Source organism: Typopeltis vanoorti, chromosome 12 (genome assembly GCF_054136105.1).
Source record: "Typopeltis vanoorti isolate ZY-2024b chromosome 12, IOZ_Tvanoo_1.0, whole genome shotgun sequence".
Classification (NCBI taxonomy): domain Eukaryota; kingdom Metazoa; phylum Arthropoda; class Arachnida; order Uropygi; family Thelyphonidae; genus Typopeltis; species Typopeltis vanoorti.
The window spans coordinates 128347995-128375773 of record NC_143560.1 but is presented as its reverse complement, the minus strand read 5'-3'; the positions used below and the strand labels follow the sequence as shown (position 1 = coordinate 128375773).

The 27779-nt window shown below is 35.1% G+C and overlaps 1 protein-coding gene across 4 annotated transcripts in view; it reads right to left on the bottom strand.

Annotated features, from left to right (window-relative positions):
• LOC150101220 (uncharacterized) overlaps nt 1-27779 on the bottom strand; it is a 530669-nt gene that overhangs the window by 325197 nt on the left and 177693 nt on the right. For all 4 annotated transcript variants that reach the window (XR_016549128.1, XM_090401188.1, XM_090401189.1 and 1 more), the window contains exon 8: nt 23472-23636. Coding sequence is in view for 3 of the 4 variants with exons in the window: in XM_090401188.1 (XP_090257314.1) it covers nt 23472-23636 (165 nt within the window). In the remaining variant the exon portion in view is untranslated. The remainder of the gene's footprint in view (nt 1-23471; nt 23637-27779) is intronic.

The following is a 27779-nucleotide window of genomic DNA, read 5'->3' as shown; positions in this document are numbered from 1 at the left end:
GCTAACAAATATTCCTTCACCATTTCCCAAGCACTAATGATATCCTGGCCTTCCAATTCTGTCCTCCATGGAATTGCCCCAAGTTGATTCCAAGACTATTATAATCATCTGCCTTATAATTACACATGTTCCCTTTTCTTTGTTACTCCTGCATGTCTTCATTTTCCATGTCAAAACCACATGGTTACTCTCTCCAACTGAGGAGAGAGATGTCTTCTCAGTTATTATCAGCTCTTCTGATGCTATGACCAAATCCCAAATTCTCGAACCTCTTGTTCCCTCTATTACATGTTTTATAATTTGTCCCTCAAGAATTCTAGAAATTCCATTCCCTTATTACTACATGCATTTTCCTCTTCCCAGCTTATACTACTGTAGTTAAAATCCCCCATAACAATCATTCTTCTTGCACTTGCCAAGCTCAAACTACCTAAACAACTAATGCTCCACCCACCCTTTGTACTCCTTGGCTTGTAGCAACACCCCACTAAATATCCTGTCTTGCCCACCTCTACCTCACACCATATGCTTTCAAAACCATTAGTGTGACTGCCTTCCAAAGCTTCCCTTTTAGAGGATATAAGTCATCACTTATCATAAACAGTACTCCACCACCATGTTTTCCCCTCCTATCGTGCTGAAAAATGCTGTTCCCCTACTTCTATTCCTCGAAATAGAGGAAAGAGTGCTGTAAAAGAAATTTAGAGTTGAAAAAAGGTAACATGAAAACTGGTGAAAAGATATCCTTGATGTATGGAGTAATTACTTCAAAAAATTGCTAAATGAAACAATCAGTGACAGCACAGTGATAAAAAAACACTGACCAAGCATGCAGTCAGGAATACATATCCATACTTTAAGTACAAAAAGCTATCAAAAGCCTTAAATGTGGAAAGACAGCTGGAGTAGATGATATTCAACCAAAAATACTCAAATATGGAGGCATAAAAATCTTACAGTGGCTACACTGCATAGTTCAGAAGACCTGGACAGAGGGATGAATTCCAGATGATTGAAGCAAAGCTCTCATAGTACCCATATATAAAATAAAAAGGGAAATAAAACGGAATGTGAGAATTACAGAGGTATTTCTCTACCGAATGTTCCTGGTAAGATTTATGCAAGTATACTTGAGAAAAGATTGAGAAGATTTGTGGAAGGGAAGCTTGAGAAGAACAAGCTGGATTCAGGCCAAATAGAGGCTGTCATTATCAGATTTTCACTTTACAACAAATAGTTGAGAAATCATGGGAATATAACAAAGATCTGTATTTAAGTTATGTTGATCTGGAAAAGGCATATGACAAAGTGTCAAGAGAGAAACTATTCAAACCGCTACAGTTGTATGGTGTCAGTGGGGGCATTACATTAAACAATACTTGGTCTGTATTTGAGTTGTAAGCATTTAGAATTGAAGGTAGTACAGGAAGATGGTTTAATGTTAAATTTGGTGTCAGACAAGGCTGTACATTATCCCTTCTGTTATTCATTATCTATATGGATCACATTATGAAGGAAAGTGATATTAAACCTGATATTAAAATTGGAGATGTTAATGTCAGCTCTTTGCATTATGCAGATGATGTTGCACTTCTAAATAAATCTGCTACAAGTCTGCAAAGATTCCCTGACTAGATTAAATAACTCTTGTAATAGATATGGAAAGAAAGTCAGCAATAACATGACAAAGACAGCAAAAGAAATGAAAATATCAACTGCATTGTGAATGGAGAGCCTATAGAACAAGTAAAGCATTTCAGCTACTTAGTGAAGATGGTAAATTAAATATGGAAATAGACAACAGAATGAATTTATATGGAATAAGAGAGAAATTAATCAAAACACTAAATTAGCTGTATACAGAATACAAGACAGTGTTCAAGCAAATTTTAATTTATGGATCTGAGAGCTGGGTTAGAAGTGAAATACTTGACCAAAGACTAGAGACACAGATATGCAAGTCCTGAGGAAGATTATAGGCATGAACAGATGGCATCAATGGCAATTACCATATTAAAAACGTGGATATTAGGAAAGAACTTGACATTGCTAGCATCCAGGAATGTGTTAGCAGAGCTAATCTCAGGTGGTATGGTCACTTAAACAGAATGGGAGAGGTGAAGATTAGCAAAAGAAGTGTTCTTTGCCAGGTTGGCAGTTAAAAGACCTAGAGGAAGACCAAGATATAGGTGGATTGATATGGTAAAATATGCCTTAGAAGATAGAAATATAAGATCTGATATATTGATATTAGTCTTGACAGGTAACATTGATTTAGAAGAAAATTGTAGATAGGAAGTTAGTAATGATATAAATTTTCATGTAGGACTATCATATCCTGTACATCCCTTGAGGGTATATGTCAGGAATTTGACGATGATCAACTATTATCCACCTTCAATATACATATTACATTCTATTCAACCACAAGGGTAACTCTGTACCTTTGTGAAATATGAGTGCTTGGCAGAGAATAGCTAATTTAGAATCCTCTGCTTTTGGACTCCATTGTCTGAAGGTTCTCTTGTCCCATTTAATATCATTAATCTGCCATATCTAGTAGTATTCAAACTCCCAAAATCACTCTGACCTTTTCACCTTCCTTTCCATAAAACGCAAACATCTGCAATCCAGATATCCAAATAGTGAAGTTATGTTCCTAGGTGACCTTAATGCCTACAACTCCAAGTGGCTCCCTTTTCGAACATCTATGACCTAGATACAGAAAGTTTTGGTATAAGCAGTGACCTACTGCAAGTTGTAGATCTGCCCACCTGAATTCCTGATAACTCATCACCATCCAATATGCCTCATCTCTTTTCAACCAGCTCTCCTTCCAAATAACTACATAGGTCACCTCACCTCTCAGTAACCCAGATCATAATATTATGCGAGTCTCATTCTAACAGAATGTCCTTCCTTGTGAATGTCCCAACCTTGTGTAATATGGCAGAACAAAGTGCAATGACCTTCAGAACTTCTAAACATCTACTTCAAGCAAGTCACAGAAATTATCCTCATTCACATGAACACTTTCATTTCGTGTTTTGCCCAAAATTCTCATCCACTCTTCAAGCACCAGTTCATTGCAAAGTATACCAGAAGAAACTGAAGGAAAAAACTCAGCTTACCAGGTGTCTAGCATCAGGAACCACAACTTCACACACAATAAATGCAAAACAACTATCAACAAATCTAAATCCAACTTCCTAAAGGCCAACTTGCCTCATGTCCAAATAGATACCATGCTTTCTAATTCCTAGGATGCTTCAACAACCTATCTCATCCAGGTGACATGGCACCACTCTTATAACATCTAAAGACAAAACTGACCTCCTGGCAATCACTCTTTTCTTCCAATTGCTGTATAGATAACCAAGTCAAGTCAACTTCTACCATACCAGAATCTTATCAAGAAATAAACAAGTTAACACAAGAATATTTTACTATTTGCCAAATATTTCAGTCTGAAATTAACAGACTATCCTCAGTGGCTTCATAGGAACAGTTTTTTTACAAGGTGGAATAGAAACAATTGATCATTTAAAAGTAGAACAAGCCATGTGATGTTACATTGCTAAGTAATAAAGAGAGGTAAATTTCATCAGAGTGATGGACAAATTATAGGTATTAATTCACAATTTTGTATAATAATCTTAATTTATAAATTCAATTAAAGGTAACAGACTAATGTAGGGATTAGAAGGTCTAAATTAAAAAAAAAAAAAAAAAAAAACATCCTTTTGGGTTAGATATATAGACAACATTTTTTCAGTGTGGCCTCACAGCAGAGATTCCTTACCTTCCTTTTTAGCCAAAATCAATTCTCTATACCCTCGTATTAAGTTTACCATGGAGATTGAAAAAGACAACAAGTTATCCTTCTTAGACATCCTTCTCATCCGATCACCTTCAGGTATTCTGACCACAACAGTTTACAGAAAACCCACTTTTACTGGACATTACATTCTCAAACAATCTGATCTGCCCATCATCCTTAATCAAAAAAGAGGAATTATAAAATGATTAATTCGATGAGCTAGAACTAATTGCTCAACTCCCCACGAATTATAGAAAGAACTTTCAACTATCAAACACCACAGGAAATTAAATGGCTTCTCCAAAAAGACTACACAACATCTGTTCGATTCCGACAATCCAATTCAGAACAACAAAGAATCAATACGTCGAGTTCCAATTCCACATATTTCCGGAATCTCAGAGCCAATTTCAAGAATTCTGAAGAAATATGATTTAACAGCCACTTATATCCCTATTAACAAAATATCCACATATTTCCCCATTTTCTAAAGATAAATGCTCAACTATGTCGCTGCCTGGTGTATATCAAGTTTCTTGTCATACTTTGGACAAACCGGACGCTCTATAGAAAAAAGAATACAAGAACATCAATCGTACATTCTTCATAACAAATCCGATAAGTTTGGATTGGCACAACACAGGATAGAGACAAGCCACAACATTCTCTGGTCCAGGACTTGCCTTCTACACAGATGTCGCTATAAATTCAAACGCCTATTCAAAGAGAGTGCTGAGGTCTTACTTCGAAGACCTAACCTGAATCGAAATGATTGCCTATCCTTGTCAAAAATATGGGGAAGTTTAATCCAGATAACCACTAGGTTTTTTTTTAATTTTATTTTATAAAATTAAAAAAAATTAAAGATAACATTAGACTAATTCCTACATTAGTCTAATGTTATCTTTAATTGAATTTATAAATTAAGATTATTATATGAAATTGTGAATTAATACCTATAATTTGTTCATCACTCTGATGAAATTTACCTCTCTTTATTGCTTAGCAATGTAACATCACACGGCTCGTTCCATTTTGAATGATCAATTGATTATATTCCACCTTGTAAAAAAAACTGTTCCTATCAAGCTACTGAGGATAATCTGTTAATTTCAGACTGAAATATTTGGCAAATATTAAAATATTCTTGTGTTAATGTGTTTATATTTCTTAATTTAATGTCACAAGTATCTCTGAAGAACAGAATCTTATCACTGTATTCCTCCTAAGGTTTTTCAGCAAAAAAAAGTCAAAAGAATACTAAATGATCAGGACACTAAAATTCTTCTGTTCCTGATGGGCCACAATCTCTCTAATTATAGTGAAACATTGTGTTTCAATTCGAACACCTATCCTGTTTCGTCTCTATAATATGCTACACTTAGAATCTTCAATACTTACTTCTGTAATGTGGAAAAAAGCATACACTGCTTGAAAAGAACGGATGAGGAACAAATAGCCATGCTGCCCACCTAATTAAGATGTAGGACCTCCTTTTGCTGCAGTGGCAGCAATCCTATGGGGAATATTATACTTTCCACAAGTGTACAATAGCGATCAATGGGAATTTTGGACTGTTGTGGGACAGATGTTTCTTGACCTTATCCAATGCACTAGTTCATCCCATAAATATTCAATACGGTTGAGATCAGGGCTCAGTGAAACCCAGTCAAGTGTGGTGATGTTCATGTCCACAAACCATGCAGTTACAGCAGTAGCCTTATGACATGGTGCACTGTCTTGCTGAAAGAGACAATGGTCAGTTCCTTAGAAACACCACAAAGTAGGATGCATTGCATTGTCCAGAACCTCTTGGAATTCAGTGTTCATGGAAGCACAAACAAAGGTCCATGGCCAAACTAGGAAAAACAAGACTAAACCAACACACTGCCATCTCTTAATTTCATAGTTGGGGTTAAGCACTAGTCAGAGACATTCTTTGGGCATCTGCTTGGGAGGGTGCAGCGTAATTCATCGCTCCAGAACACAGATTTCCAAGCTTCCACATTCCACTGCACAAGCTCCTCATCACTGACGATGAGGCTACATGTTGGTTCGGGTAATTGGAGATTGCATATTGTTGAGTTCTGGGCAACAGTTTGTTGCCCAGAATTCTGCATTTAATGTATCAGCCAATGAATGGTGGTTTTTACATATTATCATTCATAGCACCCTACAGTCGCATTCGGTAAGTGTGGTAGGTTGTTTACTGTAGGTAGCACTTGCATTTAACTCCTTGCGATTCCATCACAGTATGGTATCACTGACTGCTGACCTGGGATGGCCCAATTTATGAACAATTTGCCAAACAGATAGACATGCAACATTCCATCACAGCCATATGGAAGCATCATATTCCTCCAAATGAATACTAGCTACAAATGCATAATTAGTTACATGGCATGATGCATCTTGTCTATGGGGGAAGGGGGTGTCCATTGGCTTCTTTCCAATCAGTGTATATCCAGCCTATTCCAATAAAAGGCAGAAAACTAACTATCAAATTATAAACCAACTGCAATCACCTAGATACGTTACAAATAATGAATAGCATCATCAACAGTCAACCTCCCAATTACCTAGAGGCCAATTAGTTAATCAGATCATAAGGTTCCATCATTCAAGGTTCACAACTGACTGTCACCTGCAACTGGGCATGTGCTCATGGAAAGGTTTGAAGAAACATGGCTTTTACTCTCAACATTTCTGAAGCTCTTGATCGCATCTAGCAACAAGGCCTGTAAACAAATTGCCACTTTCTATCCACCTGCCATCCTCTGCAAATGGGTAGCCACATGTTATGGTAGATAGCTCCCTTTATTCGAGTTTCCCCACTAATGCAGAAATGCCTCAAATTCTATCATTTATCCTGTTTCTCCTCCAAAAAATTATCTACTCTCAATTACTACTAATCCTATTAGCAGCTATGCTGATAATAGTACATTCTGTTCACCCTACTGATCTAACAAACCATACAGTTCTCATATGTTCCAAACTTCAAGATTACCTCAAACAAGTGACTTAAATGCTGATCTCCATACCATCATTCAATGGGGTGAGGAGAACCTAGTCACCTTCCATACCACCAAAATGCAGTCTTGTCTTTTCTCTCACAAAAGGTATACTGACTCATCTATCCCTACCTTCAGTAATGTGCAAATCACTAGACAGGATCAAATCTCTTCCCTTGGGATGACATTTACCATTAGCTTTTCTTAGCATAAACATATCAATTACATCAACAGCTTCCTAAGCATCTAAAAAAAACCAAGCATTCTCTTCCACTTGAGAATGATATTTTTTTTTATCTGCCCAGGTACTAACTGTATACAAATCCCAATATGGCCATCTTTACAGAGTACTGCTCATATTTGGGGTAGTGCACCTAAAACCTCCTAAAAATTCTCAATGCTATCAAGAGCAATTTGAATTATAAATGATCCCTCCTTTACACTCACTTCACCATCTATTTCAGAGATGCACTGTTTCTGCTCTACACATACCCACAAACTGTTCCACTGAAGTAGCAACTATCATTTCTTCCACTTTCTGTTGAACCTGTTAAAACATGAGCAATGATTTCCTAGCATCCCTTTACAGTATAACAGTTTCAAACACCAAACCTGATTCTCCTTTTCCTCTTTTATTCCTGGAACAGCCTTCCTAATGAAGTATTCCCATTTCTGTACAATTTAAAAGAAATTTTCAAAAACCTAGAATGAAGAATGAAAAATGCACTGAAATAAGCATGCAGATTTTTTTTTTTTCTATGTGTTTTACGTGTCTCCCACTCACAAAGGTTGTAAAACCTACAACGCATCAGTACCATGGATGGGTTAAGAATTTTTTTTAATATATTTTTATTTTTTTGAAATAAAATATATATACGAATAATAAAATTTATTATTCATATATATATTTTACAGTCTAGAAACCTGTGTTTTAAATACAAGATATAGGACTTTTTTCAAGCCACTTTAGACCTCTACTGAATGAGAGAGCAGTCACACACTTGACAATAAAAAAAAAAAAAATGAAACACTTAAATTTTGCAAAAGTTTTTGCAAAGGTTTTTTTTCTTCTCTCCTTCCACCCACATAAGACTTATACTGTTCAACCACAGATGAGGGAACTATCAACACTTTTGCAAATGGCAGAAGGCGAATCCATTCCAATAATAGGGTAATCAATCCATCTCATGGGATGAATTGTTTATTATTTCACGTCAGAAAATTAGCTTTTCTTTTATGAACATTCCTAGTTTTTAAAGTGGTAACTTTTGTTGTATAACAGTTGGAAAATATTATGTATTGTATTAACAAAATTTAAAAAGGGTATAAAATAAAAAATATTGTAAGTGAAATTTATTTTTAAGAAAGTTTTGTATAAAAAATAATAATTACACAGAAAAACAGAAATTTTTTTCAAATGCACTTAGCCATTCTAAAATTACACTTGAGGGAAGAACTCAGACACTTTAATGTCCTAAACCACTTGATTATTTTTGACTTGACCCACAAAACCAGCCATAAAATTTTGAAAAAATACCTTTATCAAATCCTTTTAATCTTCATGGTCACATGAATCAGTGTCCGAATCACCATCTCTTTCACTTATATTAATCACCAAAGGTTTGCATAATTCTTCGATAATTCTGTCTTTGTCCTAATACATATTTTCCAATGAGGAAAATATGAGAGCAGTATTTTCCCAGTTTTGAACTGTAATATTTTTAATTGCCTGTATGATACTATGATGGTACTGGATCCATCATACAAATAAATATGAAAAAAATCAATGCAAAAAATTTTGTTGTCACAACAAAAATCAGGCTAGTACAGCGTCAAGACAAGGAAGCACTTGAGTTCGCGTTGGTGACGAATTCATATATTCCTTTCTCTCCTTCAACATGAATACTCTTCTTCGCACTCTGCCAGCTATGGTTCTCTCAACTGTAGGCAGACAGTACATTAGTTCTGTGGATGAGCTTAGGTTTTTTTTTTTTTTTCATCATTATTATTTTTATATTTTTTATTGTTTATCCCTAGACACCCACACTTCTCTAGATCAAATATTAACTTTTTTTTCAAGCTGTATCAGATTTGCAATAAGTAGGGCAGAGCAGTGAAAGTCATCTCCCACTTAAAGATACATCACAAACATCCACAGTAAGATTTGAATTAGCATGTATCGATTATTATACCAGCATTATACCAAAGTTAACGCTAACAAGAGTTTACTATTTAATAATAAAAATATAATGAAGTGGCGATATTTTGAAAATAACTAAAGTATATTTAAAGAAAAATGATGCAGTAGACATTTACAGCAAACATGTGGGGACTGGAGAAATAATGTATTAAGCAAAGTTTGCTATAACAAATTTAGAGTAGAAAACCTTCAGGTTTGTCGGAATCACTCAATCCTTCTGGAAGCAAATTACTTGGTCATTAATTTATTTTCTCCCATGCACTCCACAGCTTTAGAAAAACTGTAGCTCAGGTCAGTAAACATGAGAACAGTGGAAACAGAACAAAAGAAATGGCAGTAACCAAAAAAAAAAAAAAAGCAATATGAAAAACTGCAAATTCAAACAATAATGGGAGGAAAAAACTGAAGAGTATGAAATTATAAAAACGAAAACCCAGAATTAACATTTAAATTTAAAATTTTATGCTTTCCTCATGCAAAAATTAATGATGTTAGTGAGGCTATTAGAGCACAAATGGTAGGGTGAAAGAAATTATCATAGTGGCTGGAATGATTGATTTAAAAGGAGAAAAGTATGGCATCATAGAGGACATGAAAGAACTACTGGAAGTAGCAAAAGAGTAAGAAAGTTAAGACAGTGAGTCTGTTGCTGTGGTATGACAGAATAGAACTGAGGAGGGCTAAAATAACAAATGACGATGCATAGGTGATGAAGGAGGAGTGGTGTGGAGTTTGTGAATGTGGGGAGCGAGTTTGACAGGCAAAAGGACTTATACACGAAGGATGGTTTGCATCCGAATGGTTTTGGTGTTTAGAGACTGAAAAAGTGTTGTTGAATGAAGTAAAAGTTGATGTGCAAAATCAGAGAAACTAAAGATTTTTTTTTGTGTGTGTGTGGGAGGGGGAGGGGAGAGCTGTTGAATGTGTATAATATACCTACGTTAGTACCACTGGTAACAAATCAGAATAGGATAGTTAGTATAAAGCATCAGGATAGCAGTGGGATGCCAGGAGCATTCGGAACAAGCAGAAGAAATTTTTGCCATTGGTTCATCCTGGCCAAAAGTTATTGGCATTAGTGGCTAACTGAATATGATACAGTCAGCAGGATAGAATGTGAAGGGTATAGTGTGTTCAGGAAGGATAGAGAGAAAATGGAGGTAGGAGTGTTATTGATGATAGCCGATGAACTGCAACCAAAGAGAGTAGAAATTTAACTGCAGGTGGGTGAAAATAACACATTTGAGGCTATCAGGTGTGAGATAGAAGCCAGCAGAACAAAATATAAGCTGGATGCTGCTATAGACAAGGAGATGGAAAAGATGAAAATAGTATGCATTGGCAAATAGACTCAATGAATGGAGGACAGTTAAGTATTATGAGGGATTTCAACTATGGGAACACAGATTGGAAGGAGAGGATACATGGGAGGAAGGAAATGGAATTAATGCAGTTACTAAGAATTAATTACGTGAGATAGCACGTGATGGAATATACTAGGGTTTCGAGAGTGCTAGATCTAGTAATTGTATCTGAAAATTTGTCTATAACCAATATGACCACGTTGCTGTCAAATTGGTGAGTGATCATATGGTCTTGACCTGGAAAGTGGCTGAATGTGTAGAATCTTCAGTAAGAAAGGGTATGTGGAATTACAGGGTAAATATGGCAAGCTTAGGAGATTGCTTGAATTTGTGCCATGGCATGTAAAACTGCAAGGGCTGGATGTCGATAGTGCATGGGAAGTGGTAAAGGAGTGTTTGATGGAGGTAATGGCAGACTGCATACCTAGAGTCAGAAGAGTAAATCAAGTGAGAGTCAAATGGATGAATATAAGGAGAAAGGTGACTTGCAGGCACATGAACAGTACACAGCACAGGCAGAAGAGTAACTAGTGTGGTAAGAAAGGCAAAAGCAGATTATGAAAGGAGTTAGCAATGCAGACTAAAGAGAATCCCAAACAGTTTTTGATATGCTGCAAGTAAAAGAAAGAATGTATATGGCAGAATGATTTTAAGGAATGGTAAGGAGGAATAAATTAAAGATACCAAGAAATTATGTACTTGGTTTAATCCTTTATCCAAGTGTAAGCAACCAAATTTTGTGCCTGAAATATAATCAGGACTGGGGCAACGCAATTTACAGACAAAAAATACTACTTGTGGTAGTGGTGGAGGTAGATGGCGTTGATTCGTAGTAGAGGTTCGGTGTAGTGATTGAGACAGTTGTAGGTGTCCTCCCGCGATGAGTCTTCGGACTCCTTGGAGGCACGAATAATAATAATAATAATAATATATAGAACTAATGAGTTCACATCACTTGCCTTAGTATCCCACAATGCAGAGCACATATCCTTATGGATATGTATAATGCTATGGATTATGGGAAGGTGTTTTGACCCTTTATTGTGGTCTCATCAGTGGAAGCCAGATCCAGAGGTGATACTAAAGTTGAAGTAATGCAGAAGTCATTTTCATATACGAGTAGTCAAAAGGTGTCACACCTTATTATTAAAATACTCTGGATTAGAGATAGTTGTTGGAAGTTTTTCCACTTGGTTATACTAAAAATTAAAGATACCAAGAAATTATATACTTGGTTTAATCCTTTATCCAAGTGTAAGCAAACAAAGTTTGTGTCTGAAAGTCCTGATTATATTTCAGGCACAAACTTTGTTTGCTACACTTGGATAAAGGATTAAACCAAGTATATAATAATCTTGGTATCTTTAATTTATAGTATAACCAAGTGGAAAAACTTCCAACAACTATCTCTAATCCAAAGTAGGGAGTTAACAGGATCAGTCGAAATAGTAGAATCTTGAACACTTTGCAAGAGCATATTAATCAGGTGGTGATACTGAAAGAATGACAGAGCCAAAGGCTTATGCAGGAACTGAAGTAAATGAAATGGAAGTGCATAGCATTTTACAGAACCTTAATGTGAAAACAACTGTGGGATTGGATGGTATACCAGCTTGAGTTTTTATGTGAAATGGCAAGGGAATTGTCAGTGCCGTTGACTATATTGTTTAATCTAAGTCTCAGTTCTGGGTTAGTGCTGAGGGTGTGGAAAGAGGGGAAAATTATCCTATGAGAAACTGATTGGTAGAACTGTGTGAATAAAGCAGGCTCCAAGACTGATGCAGCAAATTACCAACCGATCAGCATATCAAGAGTTGTCAAAGTAGTGGAGAAGTTGGTCAAGAGCAAAATACAGGAATGGATTGATGGAAATGGGATGCTGTGTCAGGCAACATGGTTTTATGAAGGGTAGGTCATGCCTCATTAACTTGCTCACGTTTTATAATACAGTGACAGCTGAGTTGGGTAAAGGAATTGGGTTTACAGTGATACTGCTAGACTTTGCAAAGGCTTTTGAAAGAATACCACATGGAATTCTAATCACTAAACTGCAGCACATGGGAGTTGGTGAGATGAATATGAGGGTAGTTGTTGGAGAGATATCAGATAGTTTATTCAGGAGTACAGTCCAAAAGAAGGACTAGGCCCGTGACTAGTGACATGCTACAAGGTTCTGTTCTTGGATTGCTAGTTTAATTTGTTCATTAATGATATAGGAAAGGATCTGGGAGGAACTGTTCAGATATTTGCTGATGATGCAAAGTCGGGTAAAGCAATAGTTAATATAATCAATTGCTTATTAGTCAATAGTTAACTATTGACTAATAAGCAAGAGTCAATAGTTAATACAGATGTCAAAATTTTGCAGGATGATTTAGATAGATTGGCAGACTGGGCAAAGGGTGCATAGATGTCAATTTAATGTGGCAAAGTGCAAGGTTATGGGTGAATCTTTTCACCCCATTTTGGGGTGAAAAGATTACTAGCTGTATACCACATTGGTGGAACTATACTCCAGGAAATTGATGAAGCCAAAGACTTGGGAGTGTTGGTGGATAGGGAGTTAAAGTTTAGGGGACACATAGCAGAAGTGGCTAAAGCAGTTCATCAGATCACTTGGTTACTGAAGAATACTTTGACGAGCAGAGAAAAACAGGTTATTGTTCCTCTTTATCAAGCCTTGATAAGACCTCATCTTGACTAGTGCATGCAGATCTGAGCACCAAGGTTTCTTGGTGATGAGGAGGAGGAGAAGATCCAGAGGTGACTGACCAAGATGGTAGCAGGTCTATGGAATGAACCTTACAAGAACAGGTCCAAAATTTGTGTGTTACAGAAAATGAGTGATATGATTGAGACATACAAATTAATGAGGTGTTTTCGCAAGAATTAATTCAGAGGAAATTTTTCAGAACAGGTGTGTTGGTAAGAGAACTAGGGGCTCATCCATGAAAACTGAGTAACATTGTAGTTAGCAAGGGTGTTAGAACTAGGTTTTTTTGCTTAAAGAGTATTGAATGAATGTAATAGATTGCCAGAGTCTGTTGTGGGTGCCATGACTGTGAATGAGTAAAAAGGAAAATATGATAGATACTGCACAAATGTTGGATAGCTCTTGACACGATGTTTAAGGCCTCCAACAAGTCTTAAGGACTCCTTGGAGTTGCTCGTAATAATAATAAGGTTACTTATCAACATAATGAGCTAAATATGTGCAGTCTGTACCATTAAAATCAAAAATAATAACCTGAAAGCTTTGGCAGTCAAGTCAACATTATAAGTGGTCAATTCTAATTACAGAGAAAGGGAATATAATTGATGAACAGCTAGCCTATATTAGTTATCCTATGAGAAACTGATTGGTACAACTGTGTGAATAAAGCTTCCTAAATGGACAGAGACAATGATGTTGATACTGTTCTCTTAAAACTGTAAATTAAAGAAATATGGTATAATATACAGTATGTCTTTAATTAGTTTAATTAAAGATTATGAAGTTTGTGTGGATGACAGCTCATTTTGTGTTTGAAAAGATTATTCTTTATTCATTCATATTTTGTTTACCTTTATTCATAAAGGTTAAAAAAAAAATCTGTTTAATGACAACGACACTTTCCAAATGAAAATAAAGTATTTTATACAAAATTCTGACTCATACACAGTTAACTCAAGACCTGCATATCTCAGTGGAAGTGATGGCAGCATCCTTTGTAATAGACTGCCTGAAGATAAACTTATCTTCAGGCAGCCTCTGAAGTGCGAGCTTTAGTCAATCTCTGGCATGAGCAAGCAAGTTTTTTTTTGTCCTGGAAATTCTGGTTTTTCATCCTATAAACTCAAGGAAATCGACTATATAACCCACAGTAATTCAGACAAGAACATATTCTGTTAGAGTTAGGTACCAAGAGATGGTAGCACTGCTTGCTAGTCTCTTCATTGGCTGCTGCTTATAATTAGTGATAGCCTTGGGCCAGCTATTTTTGATTGGTTACTGAACTGCCCACTCAGTCTCCAAAACCTAGATAGGGTTAAAAGAAAAAAAAAAAAAAAAGTCTTGCCTTTTATTCCCTATAAAGGAATAAAAGGCATTAGCTGATTTTTTACAATTTGTGTAACAAAAAAAAGTTCAGTAATTTGAATGACGTGCATTTAATAGTAAAAGTAAATAATTAAGGTAATGATACAACTTAAACAGGTTTTTTGCTATTTCCTAACTTATCCTTGGAGTAACAAAAAACCACTTTGGACTATCCTTGTTACAGTATGTTTACAACTAAATGTAATGTATACTGCATTTTTAGCACTTCTATATTTGCTCTAGCAGAAAATAGTGTTTATTTTAAATTATGTTTAGCCAGGAGACATACAGTATCAATTAATTCCCATAGTAACATCTTTATGTAAGGCCTGTCTTACCTCAAAATCAAGAATACAATAACATATAGTACTTTACTTTCTCTGGGAAATGCACAAGTTCTCTTTCTCTCACACTATCAAAAAAATTATGGAAAAGAAATGTCTGAGATAGTGACAGGAATGGATCTGCGTCTGTGGGGAGGGGGTCATCTATTAAGTAGAATCTCCCTTCTAGAGAACAGTTTTAGGAAAGTTTTTGATGCAACATCTTGAATGTAAGAACAGCATTCTAAGGTTGGAAGAGTGTTAACAGTTAAACAGGTGAGAAGAATCTAACTCAAGTCAGATACTGTTCTGACCAACACTCATGCAGCAAAATTAAAACTATGTGAAATATTCCAAACGAGATTTGCAATGCTTTAGATGAAGTCTGCAGGGATGGTGTGATGGATTACATCACAGTGGGCATCTCCCTTCTGTAAAAGTCAGACAAGCATTAAAAACAGTCCAAGAAGTGGCAGGCCATTAACAGCTACAGATATCAGTAGTTTATAATACCCAATTAGGAATTATATTCTTGTTATAATCCTTTACCCAAACATAAGCAAACAAAATTTGCACATGAATTATCTTCAAAACAAGTCTACTTCTATTCAGAGGCTGCTGACTTCATATCAATTGCCTCAGTATCCCATTATGCAAAAAAATATGGGAAGGGTAACTGTTCAGACCGATTTCAACCTTTATTGAGGTCTCCTATCTCTGATCCATCATATTTAATAATATCGTGATACACCTCTGTATTCCTTGTATATAGAAAATATATTACTTCATAATTGATTTAACCTTGATATCTTTCTGGGTTTAGCTCCCAAGAACCAGTCTGGGTGGTGAATTCATAATTCTTTTGCATTATGAGGCAATCTATACTGAAGTGAAATGATACTGGTATTCTCATACTAAGGCAATCTATGTGAAATCAACACTCTATATACAAGTACATCATGATGATACTTCACAAACTTTTTTTGCTTATGCTTGGGTAGACAATTAAAAGAAGAAAATAATTTCTTGTCAAGTATCGTATACTTTGCAATCCAATGGTAAAACTTGCTACAGCAACCATGGTTATTTTCAATGACGAAAAGCAACTGATCAAACTGCTAATGAATAACACATCTCAACAATGTTTTTCAGAATTCTAACTGAAATTGTGAAGAATCATATTGCATACAAGAGAAACAAGCAGCTTACAATTTTATAGAGAAACTGCTACATCATTGATTCTGCCTTATTATGAGACTGTCTGAATTTTTGCAACATACCAAAAACATGGAATTTTTTGAACAATCAGAAGTGAAGTCAGTTCTTACAGTAAAACCACACATCTTAAAAATGTCAGCATCACAGTTTTAGTTAATGATGAAAATGGCATATATCAATCACGAAGTGATTGTAACACTCTGCATGTGCAGGGTCAACAGCATACTACAGGAAGTTCCGGGAATCTGTATGTTCTGGCAGATTTTTTTTGTTGCTAATTTTGTTGAAAATTAGCAACAAAAGACCTGACATGTTCATGGCTAGAGACCTCAGTTCTCCATAACAATGAATGGCACTGGAAATGTTTCTCTACCACTGACAAATTTTCTGCTGAAGGGACCTGATAAGTCAGGTCTAGTTATCTAGTGATAAGGCAAAATGGAAATTATACTGAAGGCCCCAAAAAAAATTTATCTTGCTAAGTAAAAGGTTTGTTTTAATAACTGGAATACAGCATGTAGAACTCTGGAAATATCCCTTCTACTGATACTGAAAATACTCAGTATCAGTAGAAGTGATATTGTAATACCACAGGGTGAGCCAACAGCTAGGTAATTCAGCAATCCTGCTCTAGATACTCAATGTAACTTTTTTTCAAGCCGCTTCAGGCCATCAGTATGTGGGGAAGGGAGGCTCACACTTGATGAAATTCATTTACTGAAGCCATTTACAAACACCCATGAAAACCCACTGAAAATGAAACAAAAAAAAATAATAATATATCAGAAGACACAGAATGTGTCTTAAGAAATACATTCATTCTAGTTGATAACTTCATCATTCCTCTCAACAATTAGATGTCAAAACACCTGCCAACATCACCAGGTAGAAAATAGAAGGGTGATTAGAATCACCCTTTTATTTTCTACCTGGCTTAATCACATTTTTCTGGACAATTGGCTGCTCTATTCACCCAATCCCTCAGATCCTTTCATATCCACATGGAAATAAAACTGATATGAATTTCACTTATCCGAAAACCCTCGCAAAAATGATTATCTAATATTCAGATAACTGAACACAGGAGATGCATGTGAAACCTATGATATGGGTAATCCAGTGTTGTAAACTATGAGACTGACTTACTTCATATATAAAAGCAGATTTATAACTTGTTACAGCTTTATAGCAGTCCTAAAGCTGGATGAGTAAAAATCATGGAGTTCGTCCAAAGTGCAAATCATTGTATTATGCCCAAAGAGGGTGCTAACTAGAAATTATTTTTGCAATTTTTTTTAATATTTGTAACTTTTTGTATGCATATGTCCTTTGCATCATTGATGGTCTTTTTGTTAGACAAAGTGAAGAATTGATTAAATATATCATTAAATATAGTTTATTTATTTGATCAGTCACTTCAACCACATTTAATTATGTGGTTGAAGCTAATACAGAACATAGTTTTGGTTCGCTCAGTCCTAAATTAGTGATCCATCCTCATTCATTCATTCATCTAGCTAGACTCGTAACAGAGTGTACCAAGGGAAGGTGAGGAATGGAAAGTGCTCAAAACCCCAGAATTTCCTATGGACTATGTAGAGGTCCACTCCATTATCTAGCTAAGACCAATAAGTGACTCTTGCATTTGTAAATAATGCAACCCTCACAAACAGATTTGGAAGAAAATGTTGAGAGGAAGTTAGTAATAGTGTAACTTAATAATGCAATACTAGAAGAGTATCTCATGCAATTCTTAGGGATACGATATCAGAAAATAAAGATGAGTTCATTTATTATTTCTTGACATTTCCTTCCATTAAATGTTTACATGAACTGTAAAGTATATTCATATTAGACTAATAATTAAAATCATATGATTCTGATTTGTGTATTAAAAAGAGTTTGCGAGCAAAAATATATTTCAATACTCTTTAATTACAATTAATCTCACTGAATACAGAAAATGCACTGGATGTAAATACTAGTGTACTGTCTCTTGTATAACATATTATTGAATACATTCAAAGAACAACTTACTAAATAAATCAAAGATTTTTTGGGAGGGGGGGGGAGAAAGTAAAGCAAAGATTTAGAAGTAGAAAACGCACTTGACAAACAATCATAAAAAATAAACTCACTCAGTATCCAGGTGGATATCTACTAATGAAGTGTATCCAGTGGTGTACTGGAGCTGGCTTGAGCAAGCCAGTTAAACTTTCAAGAATTTGACAAGCCTGTTTTTCTTGTGCTCTGTGTCCATCAAAGATTGTATTTTTACAATTCTCATGAACTTAAGGTCATCACCCTAAGAAGAAGTGGTCCATGTAAAATCAAGGATTTGTTTGCTGATAATGGAATTCTTTTACACTTTCAGAGATTGTAATTCTCACACACTTTTTTTTTTTTTTAAGTGAATCAGTTATTAAATACTTACCAACTAGCATGTCCCTGGGTGTATCACATGAAGATAAAAATTAGATGTTAGGGTCAGAAGCCCCATCCAGTACTCCCAGCATTCTTTAAAGGTCAAGTGGTAGTTTCCTCCTATTTATTTAGCTTTGACTTAGGCTGAGAAGCATGTGAATTTTGTATGTTCCCTGCATAATGATTAAATTTTGTTTTCATTTGTAGAGCAATAAGCTGTCATTCTTCATCATTTGGGACTTAAATTTTCATGTAACTGATGAAAATAAAAAAATCCAAAGACAAAACTGACAATTTTTCAAATTTAAAATATGGCAATATCCTTGTTAAAACTCAGGTGCATATGCACACGCTATTACTATATCAAAACAATCTTCGTGACCAAGCAATTAAAGTGAAAATGCAAACTGTTAAATTTTTTTTCTTCTCAAGATTATATCCCAAAAGATATCCAATCCTACATTGAACTGTTCTGTATTCTGCAAGCTTATACACAAATACAGACAAAAGAGTATCTTTAATGTACTTAAGTTTGTGAAATACTTAGTACTGCACAATGCATTTACTTATGTTAAAATTATTTGTTAAAATAATGTGTATGTGTTTAACAAATAGTTTTAACATACGTAAGTAAAAATGTGTCATGCACATACAACTTAAGTGCACTAAACATGATTTTTTGTCTATACTCGCATATAAAGTGCAAAATACTAACCAGTTCAATGCTGGAATTTCTAGGTATATTAGCCTGACTGGGGGAGAGAATTTTTGCGTTCCTACTTTAATAATTAGGCAAAGAAGATTCATCTAATGCAGTGACAGTATGTGTATGTACCTAATCTTTGAGTTTACATGACTGGGATACTGCCTAAAAATGGCAGTTTTGTCTTTTGATTTATTTTCATTCAATACATGGCAATCGAAGTCCCAACATATTAACCTCCCTACCAGCAAAGGTAGATGAAATAGTGAGACCAAACTGTACTTCTTATTCATGTTGTTCAATAGGTGTTACAGAATCGTATCAGATTTAGCTGATACGATTTGGATGTCTATAGACGTCATGGCCAATTGGGAGGTTAATTGCTCTGAGAAGGAGAATCTAAAAACCAAAAAACAAAATTTAATCATTACGAAAAATCAGAGACCACATAAAATTCACATTTCTCAGCTCAAGGGTCAAAGCTAGATAGCTGGTAGAAGACCATTAAATATCCTTTAAGGAATGCAGAGGACCAAATGCAGCTTCTGACCTTATGTCCAATCCTCACTATCATGCAGTGCACCCTGTTAGTAGATCTAACAGGATACTGAATGGAGGAAAATAGCTGGTAATTTGGAACTTAGACAACCAAACCATATTCTGCATTTACTTAAACCCGAAATAAAATGAGGGTACAATGTGATGAAATTACATGCCGATTAGAATGTCACCTGGTTAAACAATATCTCTACTGTTAGTGGGGATGTTGTTTAACTAGGTCGAATAGTAAAGTCAACTAATAGAATAAACTCAACATTGGCAGAACTGAAAGACAGACATCAACATATTAAGTCAATGTAAGTTGCATTACCAAGACTAAGAAGACAATTAAAGGTGAGATTCTGCTAAATAATAACTATAAGATGGTACAACTGAGCAACAGTTAGCAGGGAAAGGAAGGAGTAGCTAAAGCATTCAACACTAAACACAAACATTTTGATTGGCAGGAAATTTCAAGTAGTGATATGGGCACATTTTAAAATTGAGAATTCGACAACGTAGCTTATTTGTGCTTATGGTCTTGTAGAAGGTTCTAATAAGGAAAAAATGGAAGAAATTTTTTTAATTATAGAAAGGGCAGCTGACATATGTACAAAGTCCAGTCCTTGTTAAAAATTTAAATAGCAGAGCAGGAATTGAATACCATACATAGGAAAGTTTTTTGAAAATTTGGAAAAAGAGCAAAGCTTATAAAAATGGTAAGTAGCTATTGAATCAGGTGATCGCTGCTTGGTGAAACAGGAATGACTGTTTCACCAAAGATGTGTCCAAATTCATGTAGAGAGAAGAAACGAGAAAAGTCTAATGATATTGTCCCACTGGTGCAGGATAAAATAAGTGTATACAAAATATGAAACAAAAGGTGATCACAATTTAGTTTAGAGCAGAATAAAAATTAATATCATATTGAAAAGAAAAACATAGACAAAAGTTTAGGATCAAAGCCAAGCAGCTTTCACAAGTGAACATGGATTCAAATATACAAATATTATTAGAGGGGGGTAAAAAGTGGTGAGGTTGCTTGCAAGAACAGTGTGATTTTATCCTGCACCAGTGTGATATTGTCACACTGTGCAGGATAAAATAAGTGTATACAAAATATGAAACAAAAGGTGATCACAATTTAGTTTTGAGCAGAATAAAAATTAATATCATATTGAAAAGAAAAACACAGACAAAAGTTTAGGATCAAAGCCAAGCAGCTTTCACAAGTGAACATGATTCAAATATACAAATATTATTAGAGAGGGTAAAAGGTGATGAGGTTGCTTCCAAGAACAGAAAAATTTCAACTTCTTGGTGGACTTGAGAAGTTAAGAGGAAGGGCAGTGAGTGGGGTGGTGGTGGTCTCACACCAGGTTATAAAATTCATCTCCCACTTAAAGTCAATCACAAACATCCATACCCATGGCAGGATTCAAACCTACAGCCTATTGGCTGGAGAGAATATATGCTAATCACTTGGCCAACCAGGCCAGTAATTACTTTGAAAGACCATTGAATGAAACAAGCAGTGAAAGAGTGGTAGAAATTATTCAAGAAGAAAGCAGTCAGTGAGGTAGAAAAATCCTATTCATCAAACACCTGATGTGGAAAAACACAGAGTGGATGATATTCAACCTGAAATGCTCAAATATGGAGGTATAAAAGTTTTACAGTGGCTTTGTTGCATAATGTCATATTGAAAAGAAAAACACAGACAAAAGTTTAGGATCAAAGCCAAGCAGCTTTCACAAGTGAACAGGGATTCAAATATACAAATATTATTAGAGGGGGTAAAAAGTGATGAGGTTGCTTCCAAGAACAGAAAAATTTCAACTTCTTGGTGGACTTGAGAAGTTAAGAGGAAGGGCAGTGGGGTGCTTTGTGATGCGAGGCTTTGTGAAATCAGAAAATTAATTCCAGATGGCTGGAGTAGAGCTCTCATAGTACCCACCTATAAAAAAGGGAAATAAAATCAAGCATAAGAATTACAGTGGAATTTTATACAGAGCATTCCAGCTACAATTTTTACAACTACACTTGAGAAAAGGCTATGAAAAATTGTGGACGAAAAACTTGAAGAACAAGCTGGGTTCAGGACAAACAGATTGTAGAGGATCACATTTTCACTTTAAGACAAATAGTTGAGAAATAATGCAAATATAATAAGGATCTGCATTTTGTATGGGCTGTAAAAGGCATACAAGATCAAAGCAGAAAGCTTTTAAATACTCCATAATTATATGAAATAGTATATAGAGAAATACAGGGGAGTCTATATTTTAAGTTGTAAGTCAGCAATTAGAATTGAAGGAGATACAGAAAGAAGATGTAAAATCAGGTGTAGGGCAAGGATTCCCATTATCCCCATTTCACCACTGTCTGGCATTCTTCATCTATATTGGTCATATTATGAAGGAAAGCAGTTTGCCTTAATCCTAATATCAAAATTAGAAATATCAACTTGGCTCTTTACTTTATGCTGATGTTATACTCCTGAACAATTCTGGTGCAAGTCTTCATAATTCTTTGACTAGACTGAATAACTGCTGTAACAAATCTGATGTAAAAAAATTAGCAATTAAAAGAGGAAACCATGAGAATAGGCATGAGCATGGAAAACCACCTATATTCTCAATAGACAACCTATAGAACAAGAGTATACAATACTAATATTGTAGAGAACAAGTAGAATAAATTTATATGGAATGAAAGAAGTCAGGCAAAACACTAAACCAGGTATACAAAACAGTACCGAAACCAAATTTAACTTATAGATCTGAGAAAATTTAGGGGAGTGGAGAGATGGCAACAATGGGAAAATATTCATTAATATTAATAAATAAATATTAAGTTCATAATATTATTATGAACTTGACATCAACATTCAAGAATGTGTGAGTAGAGCTGATCTAAGTGGATATGGTTAGTTAAACCGAATAGGAGAGGAAAGGTTAGTAAAACAAGTGTTTGATGCCAAGGCAGCATGAGAAAGATCTAGAAGGACACCAAGATCTAGCAGGTTTGATAACTAGAAGTGCGAAATATAAAATTTGACAATACTGGAGTCCTGAAAAACAGCAGATTAATCTGGAAGAAAATTGTTGAAAGGAAATCAATAATATTGTAACCTTTATCCTGTATACCCCTTGAAGGTGCATATTAGGAGTTTGATGAGAAATTTTACACAATCAATCTGAATAAGTAAATCAATTGCACTGCTAAATTTTTGGGTTCTCCTACAAGTTTCATGTGTCCCTTGTTTCCCCCTTCACTTGGCACAACTATTGAGGAACGATATACAGCCATGACTCAAATAAGCAAAAACTTTTGTATTTTTTAATCTGCAGAAATTTTGACGTTTTTTTCTTAAATATGTTTTCATAAACATGCTTGTAGAAATAATTTTTATAATTTTTTCATTAGTAAATTTCAATAAGAAAGCTTTAACTCTCTTTGCCCTAACATATGCTATTATGCAGAAATATGGTGGATGTTATGATGGGTTAATTTGAAATAATGAAAACTGAAAGAAAACTATGATAACTACTCTGCAATTTCAATGTTGTTTTATGAAAAATTAGAAAAAACCTTGAAAATCAGAAAACTGTACTAACTGGAAGAGAGGGTGAGCGGTCAAAAATCAGGAATATTCTGCTTATATTGCTGGTGTATATGTATATATTTTATTTATAATTAATCACTTTCCATTAATCAGATGTGCAGCAATCTCTACTATTATCCAGTAGTGCTGTAAACTAGATATCCTTTAAAAAATATTGCTTACTGCCTTTGGACACTGTTGATTTTTTAAAAAATGACTACAGTATTTTGTCGTTCCTAGAGAGGCCTTTAGTGTCCGACCATCTACATGAATATTATTAACTGCCTGTATTGCTCTAAGTGCATCTTCTGCTCTGTAATATGTAACATATGCACTTGCACTTGGTCCCTAAAATTGAAAGATTAAAATAATGTAAAATAAGAATAAGGGAAATACATTTTGGCAAACAGTAAAGAAAATTATCTAATACAAAAATACCTTTCTCAATTATAAAAAATTATACTAACATAAAAAAGTATTGTTAATAATACTAACTTCTAACCTAATTGTACTACACAGGCAAAATAACTGTAGCGAATTAAAATCTTACATAGTTAACATTTATAGTCAAAATGTATTTGGTGTGTGTGCGTGCACTTAAAGATGAGCTGTGCAGTAGTTGGTCACATAATACAGTGCTTTTAAAGTAAATTGATTTACCAGATGAGTGCCCATAAAGCAGACAGCAATTATTGAATTTCTGAGTGTGGAAAGATTCTTAAATGATTATTCACAGGTACACATAAAATGTGAATGCCTACTGTTTTGTTAATGAGAGTGCTATTAAACAGTGGACATTTTAAGACTGGAGGAAGCAATATCAACAAACCTCGAAGCAGCAGCTACCTTTTTCCAATTATTGTCTAATGACAATAATTGTATTTAGAAGGAGCTGATTAAGAAAAGAAGTTCAAGGTGTTGGGAGAATGATGAGGATTATCAGGTATTCTGGTGGATAGACAGACAATTTGTGTTTGGTCATTACTAACAGCAAATATTTTGGTTCCTCTTCCAGCTTAATCATTGGAGAAGGGAAGTAAATTTGAATTGTGACAACGAAGCCTCCAAGAAAGAATCTCACTGTTCAGGTAATGGCAGAAAAATCAAGCTTTCACACAGAATATAGAACTAAATATCACCAATTTCAAATGTATGGTTTAATATTAACATCCTTGATAATGCGGCTCACAAAGATTATAAGTAACAGCAGAGACAGTCTTGCCTTATATCTGAATAATTATTATTATTATTATGTGACACCTCCAAGGAGTCCAAAGACTCACTGAGGGAGGGCACCTACTCTACAATTCTCTGTCTCTACCACTCAAATCCACCAACTACAGTGAACAGCATCATCTACACCAAAGCATCTACTGCCCACCACCACTAGTATTTTCACAGACAATCACAAACATCCATGTCCACAGCTTTTTGCTGGAGAGGGGATATGCTAACCACTCAGCCAACCAGGATGTTGATTGACAAGAAATTATATTCTTATTTAATATTTTTGGAAGTGTATACAAACCAAGTTTGAGTGTAAAATATCTTCATGACTGCATGCTTGTACAAAGAAGTGATTAACTTCACATCAATTGTCTTAGTGTCTCATAATGCAAAGCACACTACTGCTAGGTATTATGGAAAAGGTCTCTAGTCAGATTGATTTTGACCTTTGAAGTCTTATTGGGAACCAGACCCAAGAAGATATCAAATTATAAACATCCAAATATATCCATGTCTAATGATCCCTTGCAAAGGCCTCAAAAAGCAACTGTATGTTTCTGGCTCTTGTCCGTATGGCATAACTGTTACAGTACCTGAAGAAGAAAAAAAACTAACCTCCTAGCATTATTCTCCTCCAACACTTACAAGATGAGCAAGGAAAATTATCTCCTACAAACCAGAAATAAATATGTATGACTGTGTGCCCTGTGATCTTTCAGCAAAACGACATCAGAAAAATAAAACAACCTAGATACCAAAACAGTGTTACAGTTGTGTTAGATTCCCCCCCCCCCTCAGTCATATACTTAAAAGTTGTGTTCTAGAACTAACACCTGTAGTACAGCATATCACTTTTATATCTCAGCTAGCAGTTACTTGAACACATGGAAGATTGCCTGTAATTCAGCCCATTCAAAAAAAAAAAAAAAAAAAAGTCTGTCAAACTACTGACTTATTATACTCACTACATAAGTTGGAAACTTTGCCCTAAAAATCAAATGAACCTTTTCAAGCCATTTTAGGTGTCCATTGCAGAATGGTCAAAGTGGGCAGTGAAATTCATCTTCAACCTTAAAAAAAATCACAAACATCCAAGCCCGTGGTGAAATTTAAACTCTCAGTCATTGGTTGGAAAGCAGATATCCGAAGCGCTCAGCGAACTACAGCATGGCAGATCATGTTTGGTTGAGACCTGCCCATTAAATTGTCATCATTTGATGTACATTCAGCCCCTATGACCTACCCTATTTCAAATCTTGCATACAAATGACTTATTCACCAGATACCTTTATTTCTGGCTTTGGCACACCAGTTTTAATCATTTATGGCTTGAAAATCCTTTTCAATAGCATCTTCCCATCATGATCTTGGTCTTCCTCATTTTCACCTTCCTTGGGGTTTTGCAAGAAATAATTTTTTTAAAGGATTGTAATCATTCTGTTGAAAGTTTATTTTTCACATTAGATTATAATAAATTTAGTTTAATCCTTTATCCAAGTGTGAGCAAACAAAGTTTGCACCTGAAAGTATCTTCAGGACTGGGGTAAGGTAGTAACAACACCAGGCAACTTGCTGCAAAGGTGGAGCAAGCTAACATCACTCCTATCTCAGTATCTCCCATAATGCAAAACACATCTCCTTGCGGATATGTATAATGTTATGCATTAAGGGAAGGGCCACTATCCAGACAGTTTCGACCTTTATTGAGGCCTGGTATCTCCACTTGGGCCTGGCTCCCACTGAAGAGACCTCAATAAAGGTCGAAACTACTCTGGGTAGTGGCCATTCCCTTAATGCATAACTTTATAGATATCCACAAGGAGATGTGTTTTGCATTATGGGAGATACTGAGATAGCAGTGATGTTAGCTTGCTCCATCTTTGCAATGAGTTGCACTACCTTACCCCAGTCCTGAAGATACTTTCAGGCGCAAACTTTGTTTGCTCACACTTGGATAAAGGATTAAACTAAATTTATTATAATCTAACCAAGTGAAAAATAAACTTTCAACATCTTTCTCTAAATCCAGAGTAATTTAATAAAAAATGTGGCACACTGTTTGGCAACTCCTATAGGTGGAGATGACCTTGCTAATGCTTCTGCCTGGTATCTCCACACTTGGGCCTGGCTCCCACTGAAGAGACCTCAATAAAGGTCGAAACTAGTCTGGGTAGTGGCCCTTCCCTTAATGCATAACATTATGCATATCTGCAAGGAGATGTGTTTTGCATTATGGGAGATACTGAGATAGGAGTGATGTTAGCTTGCTCCACCTTTGCAACGAGTTGCCTGGTGTTGTACCTTACCCCAATCCCGAAGATACTTTCAGGTGCAAACTTTGTTTGCTCACATTTGGATAAAGGATTAAACTAAATTTATTATTGTAATCATTCATTCTTACGAGATGTGCAGCCCAGTTAAAACGGTTAATTTTAAGAAATTTGATCATGTCTGGTTCTTTAAAATTTCTATATAGTTCGAAGTTAAAGCATTTTCTCCACTGATCATTTTCCTTAACATCACCAAGGATGCTCCTGAATATTTTTCTTTCAAAGAAAGCAATTTGCTTTTCCTTGTTCTTTGTTAATGTCGAGGTTACTGAACCATATGTCAACACAGGACAAATAAAAGTTTTATAGAACACAAATTTATTATTTCTGGATATAAACTACGATTTTATTATTTTCCTAAGACCATAAAAACTGTTATTAACAGCAATAATTCTTTTCTATACTTCTAGTGAAGTTTTATTCTGGCAGTTCAATTCAAATCCCAAGTAGATAAAGCTATGGGCACTTTCAAATGTGTATGATCCCATTTCAATAAAAGGAAGATTGTTTTGGTATTTGTTTCTGGTGCAGTGCATATATTTAGTTTTATCTTGATTTATTTTCAAGTGCATATTCTTTGCAGCAGTCTCAAGGGCAAGAAAGGCTTCCTTAAGTCCTTTAATCTGCATAGGCAAAGTTTGTACAGATGTATTAATTACTTCTGTATTAATTCCTGAGTCTCTTATGACTTTTTCTAGAGAGATATTAAATAGTAAACATGATAAGGATTCTCCTTGATAAACTCCATTTTTTATTCAAAGTACATTTGAAAGACTGCCTTGTATTTGAATTTTGGATACTGTTTTTTCTATTGTAACCTTAACTAACCTAATGAGTTTTGCAGGAATACAAAATTACTTCATTGCTTCAAGTAGCTTATTCCTATTAATGCTGTCAAAGGTGGCTCTGAAGTCTACAAATAAATGATGAGTAT